The 27455-nt window shown below is 39.0% G+C and overlaps 1 protein-coding gene across 8 annotated transcripts in view; it reads right to left on the reverse strand.

Annotated features, from left to right (window-relative positions):
* SHANK2 (SH3 and multiple ankyrin repeat domains 2) overlaps window positions 1-27455 on the reverse strand; it is a 281678-nt gene that overhangs the window by 195503 nt on the left and 58720 nt on the right. For 7 of the 8 annotated variants that reach the window (XM_059848439.1, XM_059848436.1, XM_059848432.1 and 4 more), the window contains 2 exons: window positions 23162-23228; window positions 5605-5655 (listed from right to left, as the gene is read on the reverse strand). In XM_059848439.1, the coding sequence (XP_059704422.1) occupies window positions 5605-5655; window positions 23162-23228 (118 nt within the window). The remainder of the gene's footprint in view (window positions 1-5604; window positions 5656-23161; window positions 23229-27455) is intronic. The other variant, XM_059848440.1, reaches the window with a different exon arrangement.

Raw genomic sequence — 27455 nt, forward strand, 5'->3', positions numbered from 1 at the left:
AAGCACTTTAGTGCTAGAGCAAAATCCAGCAAGCACTGCTGTGTGTATTCCCAGACCAAGGAGCAAAAGGGAACATGGCTCATGTGTGAATTCTGGATTCACTGCTGAAGGAGTTTTTTAAGTCCATTTAATTGAATTCTGAAAGATAAACCTCACTGGGGCACAGGTCTAAAATCAATTTTAAAAACCCCAAACATTCTAAAATGTACTTTTTTATAGCATTAAGCACCAACTACCCGTACAGATCTGGCATTTCTATGCCCCTCATCACATGGTGCTTAATTGTAGTTCAATTCATTTGTTTTATTCATTGCTTAGATTTTTCATTATATTGCTATACACACAAAACCCCCCATATTATTTGTACTTCGTGACCCCTCAAAACATCATCATTCAGCACTCAAAAGGACTGGGATTCTCTCCATATGTATTTAAAAGCAGTTTGACTAAATAAATATATTTCATTTGCAGAATATTGTAGGAGAACTGGAAAAAAAAAATTAAATTTTACCCTATGGAAAAATACCCACTTCTTCATTTTTCTTGAAAGTGTCTAGATCTACACTAAGAAAAATCTTCCACAAATACATCCTGGAAAAACCAATATTTTTGCTCACTGTGGTTTGAATATTCTGTTCAGTTACATGTCTCTGTGAAAGCCATCATTAGATCATTTTCTGTCCCATAGCAACCACTTTGTTTTCTCAGGGAAATAAAATATTTTCTCCTCCTCAGGCAATACCTTTCTCTGCATGGTTCCCTAAATGAAGTTGTTTGTAATCCAAAGCTAACATCCCAATTTACACTGGTCTTCTGAAGGATTTATTCCTATGGATGTAGAAAATAAACTGCTAGCCAGAGGCTTTTCTAACTTTATATATGTGTGTATGTCCACAGCAAGAGTTAAAATTTCACATTTTCTATAGAAAGCCTGGGTTTTTAATAACATCTCCTTATTTAAAATTACAGATTCAAGTTATTAATTTACATCATTAAACAATTATCTAGAAGAGAGTGATGGAAAGAAGAAAGAGGCATTGTTTTAACAGTCTGAAGATGCAATGATAATTTATATCTGAATTTACTGAGTGATAGGAAAGTAAATAAGCCACCAAAGACTTTCAAGCCACTTGAGAGGATCTTCCTGTAGCTGTCAGAGATGACTATTTCATGGCAATCCATCAACTTCAGGGCTTCTGGCCACAGCCACCAGTTCTTCAACAAAGGTTCTCAGTTCTTTAACCTAGCCCTCTGTGGAGCTAACTTTGTCTTTAAAAGGATTTTTTAATTATTAAATCACACTAAAGTGACTATACCTATTTTAAATAATTCACTGATGCTGTTTCACTGTGCAAGTCACTGCTGAAATTCCTCACAGGCATTACACAGAAGCAAAATGGAGAGAAAGGCAGAGGGGAGTAAAAACCACCAAAGCAGCAGCAAAAAAACCCACAGAAGAAGAATTTGTACTTGTACCCTGTCTGCAAGACTGCTGTGATCAGCTGGGAGCTTGGGTGCTGTCCTGAATGTGGTCTCCAATCAAGCACAAAAGGACTACCATGAAAAAAAGACTTCAACACTTTTTTTTTTTTTAATTTGGTAATCCTATTACATCTTTCCATGGCATCAAAATGTTACTGATTTAAAGTTTAAACAACGAGGGGGACTGGAACCTGCAAAAAGTCTCCCAGAGGAAAATTGAAATGAGAGATGGAAGGCTAAACAGGATGCAAACACCCATGCAAAACTCTGTAAGAAGAGAGTAAGAAAAAAAAAAAATATTTGACTGGCTGTTGTACTACTCCAGCTCTTCAGGAAATCTCATTTCTCCACCCAAATTCTGAAAAAATAAACACTGAGAAGGTTAAAAAGGTAAAAAAAAAGCCAAGATTAAATGTTTCCATCTCCAGCTAAGCTTTCCAAACCAGTACAGAAGGAGGGCTGGTAGGAATCAGTTTGTTCTCATGGTACAATTTCAAATTTTTTTGCCATTAAGCTTTAATGCAAGGCAAAGACATTATCTGAACAGCATTTCAATGATGATGCAACGTGATGGGTGCATTGCATAATGTCACAGGATATCAAAAGATGTGTCCTGGTGTAACCTCCCTCACTCCCAGGGAGAAGCTCCTGAAAATGCAGGAGGCTCTTCACAGCTTGGAAGCCGTCACTGGGAAGTTGTCAGTTGTTTTCAATAACTGAGCAGGATTTGTGACTACCCAGCCTCAGAGGGGCCAAATGCTTCCTTCTGAAACTGAGCCTCCATTGGCTTCTGCCAGGCTTATCCTTCTCCTTTCATTTGCTACAGTTCCTGGCTCCTGGGCACGGAAAAGAAGGGGACAAAATCCACTTCAGGCAATTGCTGTGCTTCTTCCTTTGGGGGCTGACTCAAAGATGTGCTAATCAAACCAGAGCCCCCAGGAGGGTCTCCAATTCCATCAGTCAGGGATGCCTGGGACAGGGGGACACTTCAGTCACTGTGTCCTGAGACAGGGAGGGCTGATCTAAGAGCTTGCTGGGCTCAGGGAACTGCTAAACCACCAGCTAAGTCAAGCCTAGATCAGCTCAAAGCAGGCAAACAAATATAAATTAGTGGAAGCAGGACTAGCAGTTTTGCAGATTGGTTTTCTAACCTGTCTTGCATTTTTAATTTTCAAGATTTTGTATGAATTCCTCTGCACATTCATCCTTTTAAGAATTAGATGAGCTCTCAATGCCCTTTCTTATAGATGAAAGGTGATGCCCCACACTGTGTGTTTATGAACAATTTATCAGTTAAAGATGGAGCAGAATTAGAAAGCCCTGAGATTTTAATTCCTTGTTAAGTAATTGTCATGGCAGCTGCTGACAAGAACAGAAAAATGTCATAAAACTAAGCAGAGCTTAGCAGTCAAGATAATTTTCACCTTCTAATAAAACCAAAGCATGTACACCTATACATTCCTTTACAAAGCCTGTAACCATGGTAGGAAAAGCAGCACAATTTGATTCTGACAACCTGTAATTCCTCATTATGCCACAGTTTGAATAAAATTTTTTAAAAATCTGCAGGGCCACTACATTATAACTTTAAACCAAGAAACACAAAACCTAATCAAACAGCATTGAAAACTTAATCTTAGCTGGGGCTCAGGGGCAAGGCTTCAAACATTCCTGTTACAGCACAGCACCACTTTGGCTGAAATAACATTAAATGCCTTGAAAATACATTGGGGAAGACCAGAGAAGGAAGTTCTAAGGGGAGCTATGAGCACACAATGGCAGGAGCTTGGGGATTGACTACCAGGTCTCCAGGATGGAGAACAGCTTCCCGCCTTGGGCAAAGAGCAGAGGACACTGCACAGGAATTCAGATGGTGGACAAACTGAAATATTTTAATTAAAATGCTGATTTCACCAAACTCTTCTCCAGACTGCCCTCATCTTGATCAAAATCAAGAAGAGTACTACTTGAAATATCTAAACAGCTCTGAGTGGGTCAAGGCTGCAGAGGCAAATTAAAAGCTGTCAGCCCTATCAATACTGTAGCTTCCAGGCACTGTCACTCTTCATGAACACCAGTCCAAAGGAATCTACATCCTGACATTTTCCTATACCAACATGGAACTACATACTGAGAAATTATTTCTTTCTTTCAGGCATAAGAGTGGCAAGCAATAATAATTAACTTTTTTCTAACTGAATGTCTCTTCCCAGTTTAAGTGACTTCTCTCCAAACAACAGAGAAACAAATTAAACCATAATATATAACAGTTATCCCATATGATTTATTCCCCCAAAATGTACTGTACAAGCATCAAGGAAAGCAAGGAATCTGAATCACGTCTTACACTCATGGTGGAAAACATACTAGCTAATCCATCCCTGCTGATTTTAAAAGTTTATTTGGGTTTTAAGACAACTCTTTAGTGGGGCTTTTGATGCTCCAACATGCATTTAAATTCTGGAAATAATTCCTTTGATCCAGAATCAAACACTCAGTGCCACTCACTTCTGGAACTCAGAACCACAAAGTCATACAGTAGATTTAAAGTGTCAGAAGAACAAATACCTCTAAAACTACACAAAGTGTGTTTAACATTCCCTTTACGCTTTTGATAATACCCAGCATCCTGAAAAACCTCAGATTTCCTCTTCTTTTTTAGAGAATTGGAAGGATTTACTTCCAAGTTTTGAGAACTTAATTACTCTAAAATGGCTTCTGTCACTCACTGCACCATGAAAAATGGATATGCACATTCCCAGATGTCTGGACACATGTCCATGGAAAAGTGGGCTTGCTGTAGGCATACTACAGGAACTCTTTATGTAAGCCTTCCTCATCTAAACTGCTCTTGATAAACATTTTACAGCAATAAATTTGAGCCTGTATTTTCTACAGCCATCTTCTTGGTAATTCTGCATGGCTTGTGCAGACACCTTGCAAAAGCCAGAGCAGCATCAAGACCATTGGCTTAAATAAATTCCAAAGCTGGGATGATTGAAAGGATATCCATGCCCAATTTCAGTTGACTTTGAGGAAAGAATAAGGAGGGGGTTTTTTTTAATAATTAAAAAAATATCCAGCCTACAGTGTTCAGTGAAATTTGGAGTCGATGCAAATCACATTAAAACATCAATACACTAAAACAAAGTAAAATAAAACTGTATATTAAGCAATAACTATTTCCTTTTAAAGAGACTGGGAAAAAATCCTATCTGTATTAATGGAAATAAAACATTCCCTTTTTATGCAGAAGCTTTCCAACCACAGCTGTCCTTTTTCTGCTTCACATTTACTGGTTTTCCCAGATAAAAAGGAAGGTAGGACCACATGGAGCAGCCTACCTGCACACAGAATCCTTGCTGACGTGTCATCTGCAAGAAAACTGGGAGACAAGGTGCTCAACTGCATTATTTTTCCTTAATAACCTAAATATCCAGTACTCCTTGCAGTAACACCACTTTTAAAATAAGAGAGTGTTTAGTCTCAAACACCTCAAGAAGTCACAGCCCCTCTGGCGCAGGGACTGGGGTCATGCAGCATTTAATCACTTCATGAGATAAATTATTTCTGATATATTGCTTCAATATAAAACATTTGAAGATAAATATTCTATTAATTACAATGAATATTCTAAACCCACTTTATTCCATCCATCTTGTCATGGTTCTCGAGGCCATATATAGAGTTTGGAGTCATTCTGAGCCCCCAGATTTTAATACATAGAATGGCTTGGGGTGGAAGGAATCTTCAAGATTATCTTGTTTCATGCCCCTGCCATGGGCAGGGACACCTTCAACAAGCCCAGGTTGCTCCAAGCCTTCTCCAAACTGTCCTGGAACATTTCCAGGGATGGGGTAGCCACAGCCTCTCCGGGCAATCTGTGCCAGGGCCTCAGCACCCTTACAGGGAGGAATTTCTTCCTAGAAATTTTCTTTACTTACCACCAAGTTTAGCTCAAGTCAACAGATTATGGGTGTGTGAAGTCTTTCCTTTTGGGAAAGCTGTACTCCTGAAGTATTCCATGTTTCTTTGTTTTACCTTTCCAGGAATAAGAGCACCAAAATCAGACCTTTCTACTACTGCCCCCAAACAGAAAAATGACCATGGTTCAACCCTTACCTGACAGCAATGGATTCCAGGGACTTCTACTTGGATATGGGAAGCTGGATCCTTTAAGAAGGGCAAAGAAATGAAGGCAACATCAAAAAGAAGTTAGGTGTCAGAATTCCATGTTAGGGGGAGAATTTGAAAGCAGAAACCCATAAAAGCAAAGCTCTTCTGACGGCACGATTTGAAAATGGAAAAATGGACAGAACAAACATTTAGAGGAGATGAGGAAGAAACTTCACTTCCTCTTAGTTCCTCCTGCTTGGCTATCCCTGTCACTCTAAGCATGAAATGAGGAAATGCTAATGAGGGACTGGAAGAGCATTAAATGGGATTAAGGCTGGCACAGGAAGGTGGCACCGGACTTGGGAGCCTGGAATATCTTAGTGATATACCTGGAGCCAAGAAACACTGCTTTGAGCAACAAATGTGCAGGTCAGAGACCAACAACTGCAGTGGGGAACAAGACACCACCTCCATCCCTGCCCTGGATGTGCAGCAGCACCAGCACAAAAAGAGCTCACAAAGCACATGCTGGAATTATTTCAAACTTAAACCACAACCTCAACATGATTTCCCTGTTTCTCTCTTATTCTTTGGTTGCGTTTTGAGAATTCATGTTTTACAACCCGAAACCAGCCCGAGTATTTTCTCTGAAATTTTCAGCATCAAATACCGTAAGAAGTTCACAAAATATTTCTTGGACTGGTTTTAAATATTTATTGCATTCTGTTATTGTAGCTATTAATCTGTATCTGCTTTTTAAGCAGCTGCACTACTCAGTGCCTTGTTTACTACGCAGCCCTTACAGTTTCACACTCCTTCAATCTTTTATCTTATTAAACATCAGGCTGAGCTCAGATTGGAAGCATGTTTGAAACATTGCTCCCCTTCATGTCTGGATGTCTGTAATTCCAAGGAATATTGTTACAGCTGGGGAGTTTGGAAGAGTTCTAGTTTAGAAGACTGTTTTGTTCAGTGGCGTGATTCCATAATTTAGGAAGCTCTTTTTAACCACACTCCACAGGACTCTCATATTGAACACCATTATCTAAAGTATTTATTATGTTTAAAACAGCCCTGGAAGGTTTCACATTCACTGTTCCAATTAAATATTTTGTTTAGAATGTCCCATAAGTTTCAGAGTTTTGGTATTTTAGGGATCCAATTATGATCTTGAATAAATGCCCTATAAATACAATCTAATCACAAGCAAACAAGGACAACTATTGTGCTCTAATTTTCTAGAGATCTGGAGCATCAAAGGGTATTTCTCCAATAAGCTGAAAAAGAAGAAAATATCTGCATAATCCACGACTGAAACAAGAGTACAGTAAAATACTTAAATGCCCCTTAATAAATTAATAAAGGAAAAATTTGAAGAGGTTTTTCTCAGAAGTGGATCATGGTGGGTTGAAGTGTTACTTCAATTATAACAGCATTTAATGTGTTTAGCTCTACCTCCATGAAACGTTCCACATGTTACACGTAAGAATTGCTTCTATCTGTGCCCCAGGGCTGCTAGAGCAGGAAAGGATACTCCAAATTATCCCTCTGGGACACATTAAAGAGCAAGAAGGAGGAGTGAGAAGGAATCAGTGGTCTGAGCTGACAGGAGTGACAGAGAAATAAATTTTAAAAAGCCCTGTTCCTGATAGTTTCCAGGAAGCTCAAGCAGCAGGTACAACAATGTGGCATTGAAATCTTGAGGGGGAGTCTCAAGGAAAATAAGCTTGTACTGGAAAATTGGCAACTGGCTTTTTCATTCAAATAACAGGTAGTCAAGGGAAAAAGAAGAGAAAAAGCAAACGTTGCCAATATTTTGGCACTTGTAGGAGTTCTCCAAAAAAAGCATATCTAGGTTCTCTCCAGCTTTAACCTGAGAAAGAAATGCACATTAATGCTGCAAAGGAGCTGACACTTTTAATCTGCAGCCCACTCAGCCAAGGAACATCCACTTATACACCCTCATGCATTATTCACCAAGAAAATTGAAATAATCTACCCGTGGTTAAGCAGCTCAGCAGCAAATGCAAATCAAGGGAAAGCAGCTGAGAATGAGGATCATTCACAACTCCTGACACTCCTCCACAAGACTGGAGCCTCCCGTGGGAGCAGCCAAATCATTACAATCCAAATCCCCATGGCTGTGCCTGGGAATTGTCCTGGTGGCACAAGCACTGACCTGTGGCCATGCTTGGAAAAGGAACTTGCTCATTTTTTATTCCAGTAGATTCTCACTCCTTATCAATGAAGGTGCGTCCTTACGCATACACCTGAGAAAGTCTGTATTATTATTGTTGTTATTGTTGTTGTTATTTTTGTTATTATTATCCCATTATAATTCTAGCACTGGCTACAATCATCTTCATTCCGTATCGGACTTGTGAAACTTTGGGCAGGCATTATAAAGTTATATAAAGCAAAATCTCCAGCGAAGGAAGAAGTTATTGCTGTCACCACCTTCATTTTTAATACTGAGATTTAATGGGAAGTATCTTAGGCCATGATTTACAGCAATTATTTTATTATCTTTAGGAATATACATGAAGATCAGAAAGAATAAATTAATTTTTTGCCTCCATCCCAGTCAGATGTTTTGAAGTTATCCACCATTATTTACAGGCTAATGTGAACAGGAGAGAGATGCATAATTCTTGCAAGTTTATACAAATTATTCTCATAAATTCTCCATGAAATCTACATAAATCTTATATTATGAAGTATTTCCATGTGCCTGAATTTATTATCATCTAAGTGGTTTTAAACACTCAGGTCGCTGTAAACTCCATACATTAATACTTTCTTCATCAGAATTCAATAGTTTTAACCCCTCTGGTTTTAAGGAAAACCATTACAGTTTTGTTTGTGTTTCATTCTTTCCCACACATCTTCCACAGCAAAGTTTTCAATTCAATGGAATTGCCTACTCTAGACCTGATTTCATGAAATTACAAAATGACAGAAAGCAGAAAACTTTCCTCTCATAACCATAAAACAATAAAGTGTAAAATACTGAATAAAAAAATTAAATAGGCCTCACTCCAGGTAACAAAAACATCCATTAAGGTTATATATTTTTTCAGTCCTTTCAGAAATAGATTTGACTATCAGAAGGCCTAAAGAAAAAGCAATCTTAAATTTCAGATACTGCAGGTACGGTGAGAAAAAATGTGTTCCTACACACAGAATTTGTGATGAAAAATTGCTCCAGCAAGAATTTGGTGAGTGTAATTGTATTTCCCTTCATGGATTTTGAGTTAAGTTCCCTGTGTTGTAGTGGTTCTGCAGCAACAGATACTAGTCAGCCAAGGGAAACAGGAGCCCAGGACAGAGAAGGGCTGGGTTTTTCTTTATGGAAAGTAACCAAAACTTTTTTAAAGTTCTTACAATCCAGATCAGAACTGCCATGGGGCCTTTTGGAAGATCTCCACTTTTGCAAGATCATACTTCTCATGGGGCCTTTTCCACAGAGATCTCCACTTTTTCCCAGGAAGCCCAAGCACATCTCCATGGAATTTTAACTCAGATTTGGTTCTTCAGAGGTGATGCTTTCACTATACACTTATGATAAATATTCCACAGACTGGAGGTATTTCCTTGCCAAAAATTGCCCCTAAATTTCAGATCAACCGAAAGCCTAAAAAATCGTTTGCAATAAGATGTTTATTATGTCACTGGCACATTGTAAACACATCCTTAAAATTAAACTGATCATTCATTTAGTTTGAATAATTAAAAATCTCCTCTGCTTCAATTGCTGACCCAAGATACAAAGCAGTGGCATCCCAGAAATAAAGGAGATTAAATATGTACCCAAGTATTTTGCAAATACTTCAGAACTCTCCCCACATTTCAACTAAAATGACCTTATCCCAAATGACTTTATCCCAAATTTTATGCAGTAAAAGAGAGAAAAACTTGAGTATCAGCAGACAGAGATCTGAATTTGATTTCAAGATTCATGTGGACCCAGTGCTAATTACACAGACTTTTTCAACATGTCTGCAGGGAAAACAAAAGAACACAAAAAGATAGCCCTAATAGCTTTATTTTATACACATGTAAATCTTGGCTCTGTGTGTTCAGTTTTATGTTATTAAATGATATTGAGCTTTGCAGAAAATATTCTTTATCTAATGAGAAAAGACAGATTCGGATTTGATCACTAAAAGCCACCTATTCTCATTTTGCCACAACAGGAGTAAATAAATCTAAATGTTCTTTAACACCATACCAAAGCTATTTGTAAAGGACATCCAGCAGAGGTGGCCTTGCATTCTCAAAGTCAAATTTTAGGAACATTGACCAAAAAAAAAAAAAAAAGAAAAAATGTTCTAGAATTCTGAGATTTTTTTACCATGATATGATACTTGCCTGACCTTCCCTTATTGCCTGGGAGGAATTCAACCAGAATGGGGAATTTAATCCTCCACATAATGTATTTTAATGACTCATTGTTTTCCTATTTCTTTCTAGTTCCTGCAAAGCTTAATGGACTTGAGCATGATTATTAAAATGCTGCAAATAAAAAAGAATTTTTAAAACCTTTAAGTATTAAAAAAGAAAAAAGTGGAGATGCAGAAAAGGACATTCTAAAATTGGAGCCCATTTTGTTGGGGATGGGAGCAAAGTGTCTGAGCCATATGCTGGTGTTACACAGGCAAACTGGATACAAAGCTTATGTCATTGCAACTTGCTCCTTCAGAAAGCAGCTATGGCAGAAATAATCCCCAAATTTTACATTTCAATTTACACGCAGCTCCAGGTTAGCACCAATATTTGGATATCAGAAGTCCATTAGAGTTCATCTTCCTGGGTCAAGAACATGCTGTTACCAAATAATAAATAAAAATAAATGGGTACTAAACAGCTCCTTACACCCAGTTTACTCAATTTTTTTTCACTTGAACAGAAGACCAGAAGAGAAGCAGATTTTTTTTTAAATCTGCACAGTTATCTTTCAGATGGCATAGGACACAGTCCAGCAGCTGCCAGGGAAAAAAAAAAAGAAAAGATTTTGTGGTTTTTCTTCTCCAAGAGGAAACCCAAACACACCCTAAGATAAGGCCCTAGCCTAAATCCGCAATAATTTCAGTGGCTTTTATCCAGATTTACACTTCTTTAATGCAGAACTCGATTTGTCACTTGCATAACAGAGTTTAGACACCAGAAAAACTCCCCCTGTCATTTGAACTTTCTCTCTCCTCAGCTGGCACAGAACAAACTGCAACTGGTGATTAGGACAGAGCCATGGGTGGACAGAAACAAAAACTATATTTGGATAATCCCACAGTGCAGGGTTTGTTGGTTTTTTGGTGTTTTTTGAAGAAATAAGAAAATAAAAGTAAAATAACAAACAAATCCCAAAATCTGTTAAGTCTACAATGTGACCAAAAATCTCTTCCCAAGCACTAGTCCCTCCAAATCTCTGGACATGACAAAAATTATGTTTAACTGCATAAAATTTTTGCCAGCACAAAACTTTGAAATGTACTTTCTAAGATAAGAGCCTGGACTCCACAAAAGGATGAGAAGCAGTTTTAGTCCACAGGGAATTTGACTCAACTAGATCTTCTCTTACTTAAAAGAAAAACACCACAAAAATCCTTTGGTGCAGGCATGTGGAGAGAAAGCTCCACCAGCTTTGGAGGTAGAGTGGCTTCAAGCTTCAGTTTTTGTCAGGAAAGATGATGAAAGGGAAAACCTCATCTCACCATCATGAGAAAATTTCTGTCCTCGCACTATGTACAGACAGAGCAGCAATGAAGCCCCCTCTTCCTACTCCCCCCCACCCAAAAGAGGTGACAAAAAGGAAAACACAATCCTGTGTTAAAAACCTAAAGCAGGTCCTATATTAGCAATCTAGCTAACGAAATTTGCTTTCATTTAGTTGAAATAAACAATATCAGATTAGTTCCTTTTTTTTTTTTTTTTTGTTTCTCTTGGTTGACTTTACACATAAGAATTTTCCTCTGTTGCTGATGAAGATGTCTGAATAAACACTGCTATGCTAATGTAACTATTTTTCATTCCTAAACTCCAATCTCAATGTCACAGACCTTGCAAAATGTGGAAGTTCCTGGATCCAATCAAAGAAGGTTTGCAAAAGAAAAAGAGTTGTAGCTTTGGATCAGTCAAACTCTGAAAAGGTGGCAAAGATTACCCTGCACAGGGCTGGAATTCAGCCTTGCTCTCTTTCAGGATGGGGGAATGATTTTCCTTATCCCAATTATCTTAGAGTTTTGTACAGAATTGCTTGAGGGAAGTAAAAATCAGATATGCAGAAATCATTGGAGCTTCCTGAGATGCAAGAAAGGGTTATATCTTACAGGGGGAACAGAAGCTGGGTAACCCAGCAAAAAATGGGGAGAGCACAGAGGTACAATACAGAACAGAGCTGGCACTGACAGAAATGAAAGAAAAATGAGGGAAGGTGACAAGAAAAGAAAGAAACAGGAAAGAAAACACAATTAAATGGCAAAGTGATCCAAAACAGGCAAGATGCAACCAGCTGAAAAAAATTACAATATCTTTATTTGGGGTGAAATTAGTAGCTAGACAAATCCAGGATTTGAGTGCGAGGTGCTGAATAAAAGGCTCTGATGTTACAGCTCATCACAGACTGATCCTGGGTTGCTGGGGCAGACCAATGACGTCATTCTGAGCATTCCTCAAGCCATGTTGTTGATGCTGTCAGGCCACACCATCAACCTCCCTGTTGTGAAGTTTTCAGAATAAAAAATTAAACACAGTCCAAAACTAAGCTCAGGGTTTCCAGTCCATGGCCTCCCTGGTGCTGCTTCTGAGCATGTGTAAAAAACTTCTGGTATTGCCCTCAAATCTTTTCTTGGTCCTGGCTCATGGAACTTTTTCTTGCCTTTTTGTTATACTGCAGGTCATTGCAAGTGGTTCTTTGCTGGTTTTTTGGGTTTTCAGCCCAGGAAAATCAACCGTGCCATGGAGCAGGACTGCAGTGCTTGCCCCTGCAGCCGGGTCAGTGCCAGAGTCCCTGTGTGGGTCACAAAGGACCAGATCCCTCCAAGATCCCTACCTCCTGCTTATTTATAAGACCGGGGATCCCCTGGCAGGGTTTAAGCACAACCCCTTTGAGTAGATCAGGGAAAAAGAGGCATCAGGCTCCTCAGCATCTCGCATTCTTCAGGTAACTGCTTAATACTGAATGTTAAATAAAATTGCCCTGGAACACCTGTGGATAAGGGGGACATTCCTGAGCCCCTTAGTACTTGAGAATCCTTTATTCAAAGGCATTTATTATGGAATTATCTGGAAATAGTCAATTGACTGCTGAAATATAGCTAACAAAATGTACCATTCCACTTGTTATTTTATTTGTTTTTATATGCATCATTTCCTGCCTTTAATTTTAATTCCATGCCCTCTAAGAAATGCAATCTCAAAGATCTTCCCCTTTATTTTCCTGTAATAATATCATAGCAGTTTTCTCTAGCTATTTACAGTCTCTTCATTCCCTTCACAGCTTTTCCAAGCCATGGAATGAAGAATTATGTAAAAATAGGCCACAAGAAACCAGACACACTTGATCTGCACAGCAAAAATAGAGCTCTTTAGCACCTGGCATTCTCAAGAGTGGTAATGAAGCTGGCAAGATAAGCCAGGCTTTGACCCAAAATAAAAAGCTTAGCCCTCACAAGAAGGATAAATTTCAACTAACACAAAAATTCTGTCTTTTGGTTTCTTGCAAGGTGCAACCCCAGACATCTGGACAAGCAGAGAGACTGGGGCTGACCATAGGTGGGAAATGCGGGAAGAGGACAAGCAGCACACATGAAAACATTAATTTTAGCCTGTCATAATCCCTGAGGGCAAATTACAAAATCCCCCTGGTGCCTGCAATCCCAGGAGTGCTCATGGATGAGGGGGAAGCCAAAAGAAAGGAAAGGAACTCAAAAGACAAACCAACAAGCCTGCACTTTTGAGGTTTTCTTCAGGAGCAACAAATGAATTCTTCAGGATAAATAACCGATCTGTGTTGAATTACAGATTTGATGAGGCACATTTAAAACTGAAAATGCATCACAGAGTTTATGTTAAATTTTGCTACCTCAGATGTTCCAAAGAGATGTAAGAGGCTCTTTCCCAAGATGAAAATGCTATAATGTGAAAGATTATGCAGAGAGAATGGAAGTTTATCAATGGGGCTTTTGGTAAGAGAACACATAAGGAGGAGGAAAAAAGTCTGGACTTCTGGAGTCAGCAGAATTATATAACAGAAACCAGAGATATCTCTACATATACACAGATAATACAATCTTAATGTTGTAAGTCTTCAATTCAATAAGATTTTGTTGTTTTCATTCACCAGGGATTTCTCCCAGTTAGAGCCACTTGGCTGATATTTACTTTGCAACTTTTTCTGAATCAAGGTGGCATCATAATTCTGTCTTTTATGAACAATTCTGAACAATTACTTCAGCAACACCACCCAGAAAATGGAAGAAAAATCAGGCTTTTGGCTTCAATATCTGAAATTATCAAGATGCATAGAATGGAAAAGTTAAAAAAAAAAAATCAAAGCAGAATGGAGATTTGCTAAGGGAACAACCTTGTTGGACACCAGGAGGTATCTCAGGCCATGCAAGGCATCCAGCAGTGAAATAAAAACCTCCAAACATCAGCTCATTAAAAGGGAGAGGGAGTGACATAAAAGGTTCAGGTAGCATCATTAGGTTTGGAATCCCTGGAATCTCTGTCCAAGATCCTAAGCAGACCTGATTTAAATACTCAAAGTGTTTACTCTGAAAATGACCGCCACAGTGTGACAAGACCTTGACTGCAAAAGCTGCATCTTAACCTGAACTCTGCAGGAAAGACTCAGAGCCAGCCCAGGAGATTGAGATATAAATGGAGTGACAGCACGAGCGTGAAATATTGTGAGCAGTGTGAAATACAGTGTGAAATATTACACTCATTACAAAGCCCTGTGCTCCAAAGCCCATCCCTTTATCAAGCCTCATCTAGAATTTGACAACAAACAGGCTCCTGGGATGATACTATTTCCTTTTAAAGAGGCTGAATATTACCAGATCAATTTTCACAAAGTTATGACTTGTTATTAAAGTCAGAGTATTTATAAGGCATTACAACAAATTTCTTCAGTGAAGCTTCAATTCTTAAATTGTCAAACCATTGTATATTGAACAGAAAACATAACATCAACTTCATTTCTATAAATAAGGGAGTTTGACCAAAAACTGGTATGTTGAGCTGTTAAAAATGATGTCAACATAAATTCAGCATAATAGAAAGAGGAGTTGCAAGTAAGAGAATCAATGTAAATAAATGCAAGCAGGGATTAGCAATTATATAGTCCAATATTAGCAATTGAATGGTCCAACTTAACCCTTTTCAAGTTTATTTGAATCTAAAAGTAAGATAGTAGTCTTGAAATTATGCAAATATTTAGTTTTACATTCATAGGAAGGATTTTTTTTTAAAATACAAATATTTGTTTCATACAATTGGAAAATTAATAAAATTACATCTATATTTGGAAGGCTTTCCTCATCCAGATCCAATTTTTCCATGGATGTTCCTGCCTTCCCCAAATGGGAATTATATTGAACCTAATTCTTTTCCATAAAGCAATGATGGCACATAAAAATCCACATACTCACAAGCTACAAACGCAATCCTGTACCAATAGTCACGGTCTACTTTTAGCCTAATTACAGAAAAGAAATTATTGGGTGCATAAAGAGGTTTGTGATGAAGTGCTCAGCCTAAGGACCTACACTCAGAGTTTCATGGGGTCTAACTTTCCCTTTCTTCCCTTTTTTCTTTTGGGGTTTTTAGTGTTTTGGGGCAGGCTCTGGGGTATTTGGCAAGGGGTCTGTTTGCTAGGTTTTTTTAACTCATCTGCATTTACTTTGGGAAGCATAGGAATTTTCTTCAGGAATCATTCTTGACTATTTTCAACAATCTCTATTTTCCTTTTTTTTTTTTTTTTTTTTTTTTTATTTTTTTAATCTAGCATTTATTTCATGTGCTTTCATCTCTTTCTTTCTGTGTTCTCACCATTGTAAATGGAAGGAATAGAGAGCCCTGGGAGCCTCCACACATCTCTTTCCCCACTTGTCCTACCTCTATTTTTGACCTGGCTCTGCTGTTAGAAATCCTCCATGGCATTTGACACCATCTTAGAGAGTTCTTGAGGCTCATGTGGAAAAAATGATTTAAAGAAAACACATTAACTTTTGAGGAATACTAGAACTCTCTGGGAGGCTCTTCAAACAGTTTTCCTTCTGTAGCATCCTTTACTGGACAGCCTGATATCTCAGAGTTGCATTGACATATCTCTTATCTCAGCAACTGTTTGTTTTCTATATCCTAATTTTGGTGTGGCCATCAAAACCCTCCTGTTTTGTTACACTGAGACCTAGATACCTATAGATATAGATATAATATCATGATTGAACTGCACAGACCACATACTTCCAATAGGCACAGCCTCTTAAAAAAGGCTCAGTTACAGCAAATTTAGGGATATGGATTTTAGTGGAGCCTGAGAAAAGTTGCCAGAGGGTGCCTCAGATAATGCTGATCAAACTGCAGTAGAAATAAACACCGCCATAAACGTGGTGGTTTCCAATATCTCACTTAAACCTCAGAGTTTTTCCTCTCCAATATTTCAGCTCTGAGTTGCTCAGAAAAGAAAATGTGGCACTGACACAGCAAAGTTCAGGAGTCTCAGCCATACTCAGGACCCAGCGGCAGCACCCAGAGTGATTTCAGAAACAACAGATGTCTGTTCAAAGAAGGGGTGGTGGACTCCAGAACAACAAAAGGATCCAGCCCCATCAGATCACAAGACCAGGACACAGTTTTCCAAATCCCATTTACAGTAATACAGGTCTTTAACAAGGCAAAATGTTTCTCCTGGTTCTAATCCAGTTCAAACATGAGTTAGTTAATGTAAAATCTGTAATCTGAACTATGAGAAGGTCAGACAGCATGATCACATAAACCTCTTCCTGTTTTGTCATCTATGACCTATAAAACTGAAACAGAGGTGACTGAATGAACTTCAGGTCAGAGACAAACTCAAGAGTACTATTTTCTTTTTACAACCCCTCAGACAAATGAAACTCCTTAACAAATTCTAGCTTCCCTTGTGTCCCAAAGACATCCTGGTGTAGGATCAGGCACCAGGCTGAATCAGAAAGCAGATTCCTGAGGGATGGTCATCTGCTGACCATATCCAGTGCTTCCAGGGGGAGCTGCTGGGATCAGAAGGATCCAATTGCCAGGCTGAACAACATTGTGTGTTTCACTCAGGGATTAACCGAAAATCATGAGTGGAAGTTCCAGTTTTGTGGAAGGATAGAATGTAAGAAAATAAAGATAGTGCAGAAGGTAGTCTCACACCTGAGGAGTTGCAGCTGCACTAATCACCAAAGACTAGGAACAGGCCTGCCCTTAATAGGCCACAGCTAGAGTGTCCAATAAGAAGAGTGCTACAAAATAGTGAGTTAGCTGGTTGAGGAGAGAGATGGTGTTTGTTGGCTGTGCTGAGAAGAGAGTTGGGGTTTGTTGGCTGTGCTGAGAAGAGAGTGGGAGTTGTTGGCTGTGCAGAAGAAGGAGTCAGTGCTGTGAGGAGCTGCCCATGAGAAATCACCAAGAAGGTATGAGACTTTTGAAATATGATGACAACACAGTTTGGCTGAAATATTAGTTCAGAATTGCAGCATTTGAGGGCTTTGGGGTACTTGCACTGTTGTCTGCTCCCAACTTGACCCTTGGCTGCAAAGTGAGCTCAATGGCACTATCCTTTTATGGACTCCACCAGAATTTTGAGGACAGTACAATCCACTAAATTAGTTTCTGTAAAGCAAGAAATTAACATTATTCATTTGGTAACTTGTTTGATATACAGAAGTACGTTTCATTTTTATCCCCGTCAGAGCCACTGTCACTGGCATTCTCAAATCACTTTTTCTACTTCTGTTTTACGGCTTTATTTCTTTTTTTAATTCTGTGACTTGCACTAGTTCTCTACATGGCTTCTGATTTTATTTCCCTGTACAGTCCCTCGGGGGGGTCAAGACAGTGAAAACTATTTAAAAAAAAACACCAAGGGGACAAAAGCCACTACTAGTGAAAGGATGGTGTCTTAGAGCAGCCAAAACACTTGAAGGGCTTGGGAACGGTTTCTGACCCGCCTCTGAGGAAACAGCACTGATGACAGGAATGCTGCTGAAAGCAGCATATTCCAGCTGCTGGATACAATGGTCCCAGCCTGGAAGGTGCAGAGAAGGTGAGAGACGTTTCTGCTGAAGAGCAGCTAGTAGACTGGCAGCTGGCTGGAAGCCAGATTTGGGGGAGGCAGGAGCTACAGGCCCTGGAAATGCTTCCAGCCGTTTGGATCTGGGCATAAAGATTGGGGCAAGGTTCAAACACGGAGCAATTCCCCCCTTTCCTTTCCCCTGCCACCCTCCCAAGCACCTGCAGGGAATGTGCCAGCATGACCTGCAGCCACTGCTCAGCCCAGAGTTCTGCCTGAGACCAAAACTAGCTCAAGGGCACTGGAAGCAGCCTGGGATCCCTCCAGTGGGTTATTTTTGGCTCAAGTGCCAGGCTCTTCTGGTTCAGTCTGTAAAATAAAGCCTAGGAGGAGTAGCTGTGGCAGTCGTTGCCTACCTGGCAAGTGGCAAGGACACGCTGCAGGCTGGTCTCCAAAAGCAGGCCAGAGCACTCTGCAGTCAGCTGTACTTAAAGCAGCACTTACACATGGCACCAGCTCTCTCCTCGCCTCCCTGCTCAGAATTTCAAGTAAGCCTCAGAAATGGCCACACCACAGAACTTGCACACCTCAGCCTGCAGTCCTTGTTATATGCACAGAATGCGCCCAAGTTCAAAGACGAAGAGTAACCAGCTTCTGAAAATGAAGTTCAAACTTTGAAATAAAGCATATTACTGTACAGTTGTGCACCAATGCACACACAGAAATAACTAACTTGTGGATCAAAGGGAAAAGGAAAAGCATGGTAAGTTTTTCAAGCTCTGCCCTACATTTCAGTATGTAATTACGTTAACACACAATTCCCAGTTTTCCAATTTGTTTGCTGCCATATAGCAAGACTGAGCACAGGAAATTCTATTTCTTGCAACCATTCAGAGGAAAACAGAGAAATAATAGCAACAGATTTATTTCATACCAACTAATATTTGTTTGCTTGTAACCCAGCCTAAACATCATTAATGCAAAGGGGTGTTTTTCTATGAACACAGAAGTAATTATTCGTTTAGCACAGATATTTGAAAGGAATTGCAAAAGGAACACAGGATGATGATATTCTACCACACAACATGAATTTAAAACGTGGGAAATTCACACCTCAGTGGTTTTGCCATCCAGATTACATAGATATCATTCTTTTTCCATGTAAATGCTTACTAACATTTGAAATCGGTAATGCTACACCCAAATGACAACTGCACAGGGCTACAATAGATGTTTCTGTCCCTTTTGCTTCTATTAAATAACAAGTGATAAAAATAGAACAAGTCACTGCACGCTGCCAACAATTTTGTAGTTTTTCCTTTTTGCTTTACTGCCTTTTCCTCTTTCTTATGTTGTCTCAATCTGATTTCCCTCAGCTTGAGGAGTATTCTGCAGGCATTTGATTGATGAAAATCAAAATTACTGAACCATTCCCCAAACCCAAATAAATAAGTAAACAAACAGAATATTCCTTAGGCTGACCAGCATTTAATAGCAACACTTGCAGCTGAAAAACCAAGATTGCTGACCTCAATCACTCTCATCTAATTAAAGAAAATTAGTTAGAAAAGCAATTCTGCTACAAACCAGCTAATACGTCATGTTCTGAAATACCTGTTCTGCTTATTCCACAATAAAATACACATTCCTTATGCTTACAGTCACAATGCCAGTTTAAAAATCCACCTTTTTATTCATACTTGAAAAATGTTTAATTGCAAAGCAATTTCTCTATGTGGAATGTGTCTACAGACTGTATTAGCAGATTTTCAAAATTATCAAAATAAAAACACCCATGTGAAAGCACAGACAAACCATCACACACACACATCTCTCTGCATAATTATAGAGGAATACAGGAACTCTGACTTGAAGCCTAGCAACAGTATCCAAGTATTAGTTAGTCTGCTAATCAACTACCAAAAACTCACACACCAGCTCAATGTGCTTCATTTTCCTAAAGCAAACAAAAAACCAGACAAAAGAATCCTGTCAGTCCTGGCTCCAGAGCTGCTGAAGGACAAGATGCACAATAGAAAACAAACCTTGTTCACTTGAAGAAGAACAACCCATGTCATTTACTCCGTCTGAGAATTCATCCCATCACAAAGAACCAAGGCAAAAGAGAGATTTAAAAATAGGTTATCCAAGTCAAAGGATTATCAGCTGGCAACATACTTAATATCTGCATATTTGTATGTAATGAAAGCTTCAAAATTCTTACATATATGATTGGGCTTTGTACCTCCATCCTATAGAAGCCATAGTAAATTCTGTACAGCAAATGCTTCCTAAATCTGCTGTGCTCATTTACTCACAGACAGCTGCAGCCTGGATGAAAACAATCAGGGATTAACTTTTCTATTCATCACATCTTTTAATCCATTACTTTCTCTTAGTTTGCAGTAAATAAATGCATAAAGTTAAATAAATTATAAATGTGCTATGGTTAGCTAAAAGAAAAAAAAAGTTTAAAAGGGACACTATTACTATTATATGTTTTTAATGGTGTGCAACTGCCGTACATCAGAGGTATATGTAAGGTCTTCCTCAAAGCAGAAAAGAAGATGCAACAATAGTCACTGAGCTGGGATACACTTTTGGGTCCCAAAGAATTCCAAAATAACCAATAATTAAAATAAGCTATTCTGGTGCTGTTATTCTTCTTCTTCAAAAAAAAAAAAAACACCAAACTAATTTGGGGACATGATGAATTGAAATAATCTGAGAAGCCACACTAAGCATTTCATACTGCTTGTAAAACGAGTTTCTAAGTACCTTATAGTAATAGGGTTTCTTGCTTTATGAAAAATACTATTGTAATTTGTTTCAAACAGGATTACTTTTTAAATGATATGACAATTTCTATTCACCTTTCAAACATCTGCCATGAAAACAAAAGGGATTCCCTCATAAAAGATAAATACAATGAAATCTGGATCTTGTTTTTAATCCTTATGGGCATCTCTTTTTTTCTGTCCTTGGATTCCTTTATCTTTTCTGTTTGATTCAGTCTTACAAAACAGCCTCATCCCAGTCCAGAGTAAGAACTTTCCTGGTAAAATCAGCCAGGGGGGTTTTATTAGACTAAAGCCACAGGAATCCCTTGCAAGGCTTTTTCTTTATAGGTTTATTCACATTACTCCATGGGACATTATTCTTACCATTTTTGGCTCTTAAAATATTTTTTAGATTTTTCTTCTTTTTCCAAAACAGCTGGAATTCTTATGATTATTGCAAAAAGCTAAGTTTATATATGCCTAATGTTCACATCTATCTGATGTGGAAGTGTTTTACAATTAAATTAAAAGAAGAAGGAAGAACAATCTTGGTGGGATTTGATCTGCAGAGCAAAGATTTAGTGACTCCAATGTAAATCAGAATTTTCTATTTCTAAAACAGAGTCTAAAATAATTACAAAGTGCAAAGAGATTGGGATTATTAAATGAACTTAAAATAATAACAAGTTTTAATGATCTGGTTTGATATCAAAATTCAGCATCTAACCAAAATACACTTTCTGAGAGATGAGTGATTAAAAGTTTCTCAAGAGACTTGATAGTATGAATAGTCATCATCTTCCTGAGGATGCTTCCCAAGCTCTTCACTATTCCTTCCCCCTCTGCTGCCTCTAACGAGGTGCATTACTCAAGTGATAAATTTTGGAATACATCCAAAATTATAGGAACACAGTGGGCAACCAGACAAGCACAAGAAGCAAAAGCCAGCTTGCTGAAGCTGAAATGCTGACATCACTCTGCACATTGATCATCACAGCAGCTCTCAGGTTTTCTGCTCAGGATTTGGTTCTTTGATTTACTCTTCTTCTTGGTTTTTTTTTTCTCCACTGGGAGACACTCCAAAAATGGACATTTCAACAACTTCATTTTTCATAAGTAATAAAACTTAAAGGACAAATGTCCAGCTCAATTAAATTAGGTGGGAGGAAATAACATAATGTAATGTTTACTCTTTAGACAAATCTATTAATTTAAACAGTCATGGTCAAGCCACCATCTTGCAAAAATGGCAAGTGAATAATGGAAGTACCAATATATCTATTTTTCAGTGGCAAAGATGGAGGCATCAGAAAAATTTGAAGAATATTCCCATAGAAAGTATTTTCTAAGAATTTTTCTAGAAATCACCAAATCCTACAAGTCAGAAAAAAAAAACATTACCCATATGTAAATATAAACAACAATAAGATGCTCAACCTAATAAGAATAACGTGTTCATTTTTAATTCATGCTTTACAGATTATTAATAAATATAGACTGATGAAGAATTCTTACATGGAAAGGAACTATCCCATTATCCCAGGAAAAAAAAAAAAACCCTCCTGACTGTCTCTGAACCTTTATGCAGAAGTTATGACTTTGGTGCATTTTGCCCTCAGTTTTCTCAGTGCACACTGCAAGAGCTGAAAGTGCTACAAGAACTTAAATTACCACAGAACCTTCAACCATATCCCTGCAGATCATATGCAACAAGGAAGGGAAAGGGAAAGTAGTCCTTAATCCACATCCTTAGTTTTATGTTTCATGTGAGCTGGCCTAATTTCCCATATAAATGAAATACTCAAGTCAGAGATTTGCCTCGCTGAGTTAAATCAGTGCGGGCGAGTAGACAGAGCCTCCTGCTGCAAAAGAAATGCCTTTTTTTGTTCAATTTCAGGATATTTCTCTGGAACTTTAACTCGAATTAAAACATTTTAACCCATTTTGTTCAACTGTATTAAGAATAACTTGTATCAAACTGGCTCTTATTTTAATGGCAAATCCCTCTGCATAAAAAGATATTGAAAGAGCCTCCAATTTTTTTGTCAGGGGCCCTTAAGGCCCTTAATCCCACCAAACTCAGTGAGAGGGAATGCTTTTATGGATAGGGGGAGTTGGCCTCTACCAAATATACATTTAATTATAGAGAAACATTTTTCTCCATTTTCATCTTTTGATCAATTATTCCTATTTGGCAGCTGCTTTAGGCGAGGCCAAAACAATCTGCAAGAGCCAATGTGGCTCTTCCAGGGAAGTGGATGTGTATTTAGTTTATTACAAACTGACTGATTTATACTTAGAAAGCACCTACCACTTACCACATTTTCCTCTTCAGAGTATATTTTTGAAAACATTTCAGCTTTTTACCCATCTGCATTTTTTTACAAGAGTTACTTTTCAAACCTCCCTGAAATGTCAGCAGTCCTGTGGTTGTATCTCACATAGAATCAGTTTTAACATCTTTGCAAAATCCTGGCACAAACAAGCACAACTTATTTTCAGAGTCTGTAAATATTTTGCTTACCAATATCAGCTTCCCTGTGATTCTTGATGTATTCAGCAAGCTCAAAATTTCCCGCTATTATAGCCACCTAAAGGGTTGCAAAATAGGCACAATTAATACGTTGTCATCACTTGCCAAGAAGGAAAACATGTCACATCACTGACAAATATCAGGCAAAGATATTTTCATTTCACTAACTGGAGCGATTCTATTACTTTCATTCTGCAATACGTATCTGAAACACCAATACAACACTGAAACAGCAAGAAATGAGATCTTAATCTGTGTGTAAGAGCACTGCCAGTCCCCCAGCTGCCCATTTCCCAGGAATGCTGGGATGGTGGCAGTCTCAGGAGGCTGCTGGAAGAGCTGCTGCTCTTCACATGGTGGCAGTCCAAGGCAGCAGTGAACATTAAGCACAGCATCCCCATAGCTCTGGGAGCTGTACTGGTGTGTGGGGAATGCTGCAGGAGAGACACACTGATGATGATATCTCCCTTTAATTGCTCCTGCCTCTCTCCTTACCTGAGCAATAAAAACAGGAGCTGAAATGCAAAGTACACAAGAGAGACAAGGACCAAGAGCTACCAATATTCAGGTTCCACTAAGGCACCAAAAATCACAAGGAAAGAGAGAGACTGGCAAAGTTTATGCATATGTATAGAGTTTAAAATGTCTAAATACATTGAGTTCTAAATTAACAATTTTCTTTTTGATTTATTTCCTGATTGTTGAGCACAGATCTGAATTCTCATTTCAAGAGACTTAAAAATAAAAACATCTCCAATGTGTTTGAGGGAAGCATTTCAATTTTGCCATTGCTGGCTTCCCCCTTTTTCTTCTTCTCCTCTTCTTGCCCTGAATATCAAGGAATTGTCTTTTCTGGCCCCATTTTGCAGCTCTGACAGATCCTGTTCTCTAGTCGCACTGCAGATTTCCTGATGTATGTGCAAGGCATAAGCTGGGATGGCCTTTCTCATAGAAACTTCTGCATCTACAGGGTGCAGGTTAAAAAAAAATTGAAAAAAAAATCTTGCTGTAGGATTCTCTTGGATATAGGACAGTATCCAAGACAGTGAGACATGAGAAATTATTAAAAACTCCATGCAAATTTCTGAGCTGATGACCAAGAAAAATTATTTGCTGGTTTGTGCCTTTCCACATATGAAGAATGATGCAAAGGAAAACTTAAATGCTGCAATGGTCTTCGGGAGTTTATAAAGTACAGTTAATGTCAGCAGTATCTTGGAATGTAACAAGCATCAGATCTTGTTTCTGCACTCAGCCTAGGAAATTGAATGGGCAATTTTATTTACCAGTAACCAAAACAAACTAATACGGAAATCCCTGAAATTGAAGACTTTACACCCAAGCTATGGCTTCCCCATCCCTGGCAGTGTCCAAGGCCAGATTGGATGGGGCCTGGGATAGTGGAATGTGTCCCTGCCCATGGCATGGAGTGGAGCTGGGTGACTTTAAGGTCCTTCCCAACCCAAACCATTCTGGGATTCTGTGATCGGGGAGGTTGGACACAAGCAGGTTAATGCACTAACACCTCAACACCACCTAAAAATCATCCATCTGATAATTACTATTTTAAACACTGGTAAGATGACCTTTATTCCAGAAGCCCCTCCAGACAGAAACAGTCTCTCAGCATGGATGACACAGCAGACTCTGGCCCCCAGCCTCCTCTGTGCAGCCCATGATTCTCCCTGGCAAACAGCACTAGGAAACCAACAGCAGAGCTGTACCAATCTTCTCTCTTTAACTTCCAATTCTGCAGCCTGGCTGGCTCCAGGTTCATAACTGCAATATTTGTGCACAGCTCTGAGGTTTTCTCTGCATTGTAAGCAAGTGGTAGTACTTCTCTCTGATGTTACCCCTAATTAGCAGTGAAATTCCAGCAAGGGGTGGAATTCAGCAGTGACAGCTTGCTAGACAGCAGCCATGGCACTCAAATGAGAGAATTTTTGATACCAAGCAGATTTTAAACCTCAAGTATAAACATGCTCTTCAAGTGATAAACACATTTTATTACTTGGGGAAAAGAAAAAAAAAAAGATATTTCCAGATAACTAAGAGACAGCTTGACAGGGAATTGTTCCTGTATTTGCTTCTGAACCAAGCAGTAGATTCAGCAAGCTCAAGGAACCATTTTTCTCAATTTAATTCACTTTGATGCACTAAAAACAGTATGTAAAATCCTTACAGCAAAATGAAGGAAAGATATGTTAAGATCTAAGGAAAGCAAGGAAAAGTTAAAAAGTACAAATATTTCTTGGCATAACATCAATGCACTTCACTTGAATTTGATGGGTAAAATGTGTGGGAGAAAGTGAAGTCAGAGCAAAATCAGAAAGACACAGAATTATTCTCATTCAACTTGTACAGTTACAAACCACATAGCATGGCAACCTTGGCCCTTTTTCCATACAGACATATCTTAAACCAAAATTATAGTGAGTTCACATGAAAATATAAATGTGAATACATTAGGACAAGCGAATGGTCTTCACAAGATCCAGAGCTGGGACCAAATGAAGGTGGTAGAAATTCTCTCCTTGATCAAGTACCTAAATCAGAGACCAACTGAAGCTCTATATTGGTACTAAATTTCTTTGTACTTTAGAAAAAAATAGTAAAGCAGCACCTTGGCAGAAAATACTAGAGTTTGATTCTCTCCATGCTTCATAATTTACATGGTTTTAAATAGCCATAGTTTGCTTTTCAGGATGTTTCATAGACAAGTGCTAGTTTTAAAATTAAGAGGTTATGGTAGGAAAGAAGGTTTTGTTTGAGTTTTGTTTTGATCACAAGACATCTTCTCTTGGCAGTGAAAGAGCAGCACAGCCAGCAAAACTGCAGCAAAAGTTTGCTTCCAATTCCAGTAGGAACTGGATTCCAGTCATCAAAATGTATAACGTGTGTGTTTACAGACATGAAATATCACCATGAAAGGCTGGAGGTAGCACTTTACAACTAGAGGCTATCTAACAACTCTGTTTTGCTGAAGCTTCAAAAATTGCAGCTTTTCTAAAACTGCATATGCAGCAGTCTTGCCGTAATTCAGGTTCTTACATTCCTGCAGCAAATGTCCTTTCATGTCATCCTTTTGACATTTATCTCACATCAAAAGTCTGTGTATCCTCAGTCACATTACTCTGCAAACCTGATAAAACCTGGTTCTGCATCTTGTATGAAATAAAAGCATCACTCACACACAATTTGCACTAAGAACTGCTTTGTGCTTTGCCATGGTTTTAAAGAATGTCTTTACTTTGCATCCAGAATCAGAAAGAGTTGACCTGCAGGGTCCCAGCACGGTGTCAATCAAAGCCCAGCAGAAAAGCCTGACTCAGTAATTCAGTGCTTTTAAACCCAAACCAGGATTTTTGTCTGCTGCAGACATTTGGTTGGGAGCCCTGCCACATTCTACTGTACAGAAAGCAGAAATTATCTTGTTGGGGCTTTTTTAATCACATTAGAGGCAATTTTATATGAATGACAGTAACCAAAGTGAATCACTTATCAGCTCCCTCCCAAGCTTAATTGACCCCACTAAGGCTGTTAACATGGGTACCTAATTATTACCAAATTACCTTTGATAACACACGTGTCTGGCCTGGGTAAGTCTGCCATAGGGAAGTAAGCAGAGAGTAAAGCTAAGCAGGAAGATGGATATTGGTAGGAGGCAACTGATATAAAATAAAAAGAGAGGATAAAACCATGCTGCTGGACAGCGGTACCTCCTCCTATTCCCACAATGATCTGCCTCCAGCATGACAAAACTTAATGGAGCGCCCAAAACAGGTCCCAGCTGGGACACCCTGAAGCACAAAGCCATGGGTGAACAACTCACTGGAGCAGATCCAGGAGCTGGCTGTCACTCAGTGTGTGTAACAGGGAGCTTGACCAGAAAGGTTGTGTTTACAGAGACATTTCCTGTGCCTGGGGAGAAGCAGAGCTGTCACAGACACCCTGGTGTCTCACTTGCTGTCTCACAGACACATGTTTCTTTCAAACGATGCAAGGTTCCAGGGCCTCGCTGTTTGCCGTGGCAGGCAGTGCCAGATGCTCTCCTGCCAAGCCAAGGGAGGAAGGGAAGGAGTTTAATCGACACTTGGCCACTTGCTACGGGTGGTAACCAAAGGACGGCTCAGCCGAGTGGAAACCTGAATGAATGAAGCAGCTGCAAGGCAGGGTCTGGGAGGGAGCAGGCAGGAGGTGGGAGCATCCCAGCACTCCTACTCCAGCACTGGGCAAGGAGCAACACCCTCAACACTGGCACCTTCACAAGTGGGCTCTTGCTCCT

The sequence above is a fragment of the Haemorhous mexicanus genome, chromosome 6 (assembly GCF_027477595.1).
Source record: "Haemorhous mexicanus isolate bHaeMex1 chromosome 6, bHaeMex1.pri, whole genome shotgun sequence".
NCBI classification, from domain to species: Eukaryota; Metazoa; Chordata; class Aves; order Passeriformes; family Fringillidae; genus Haemorhous; species Haemorhous mexicanus.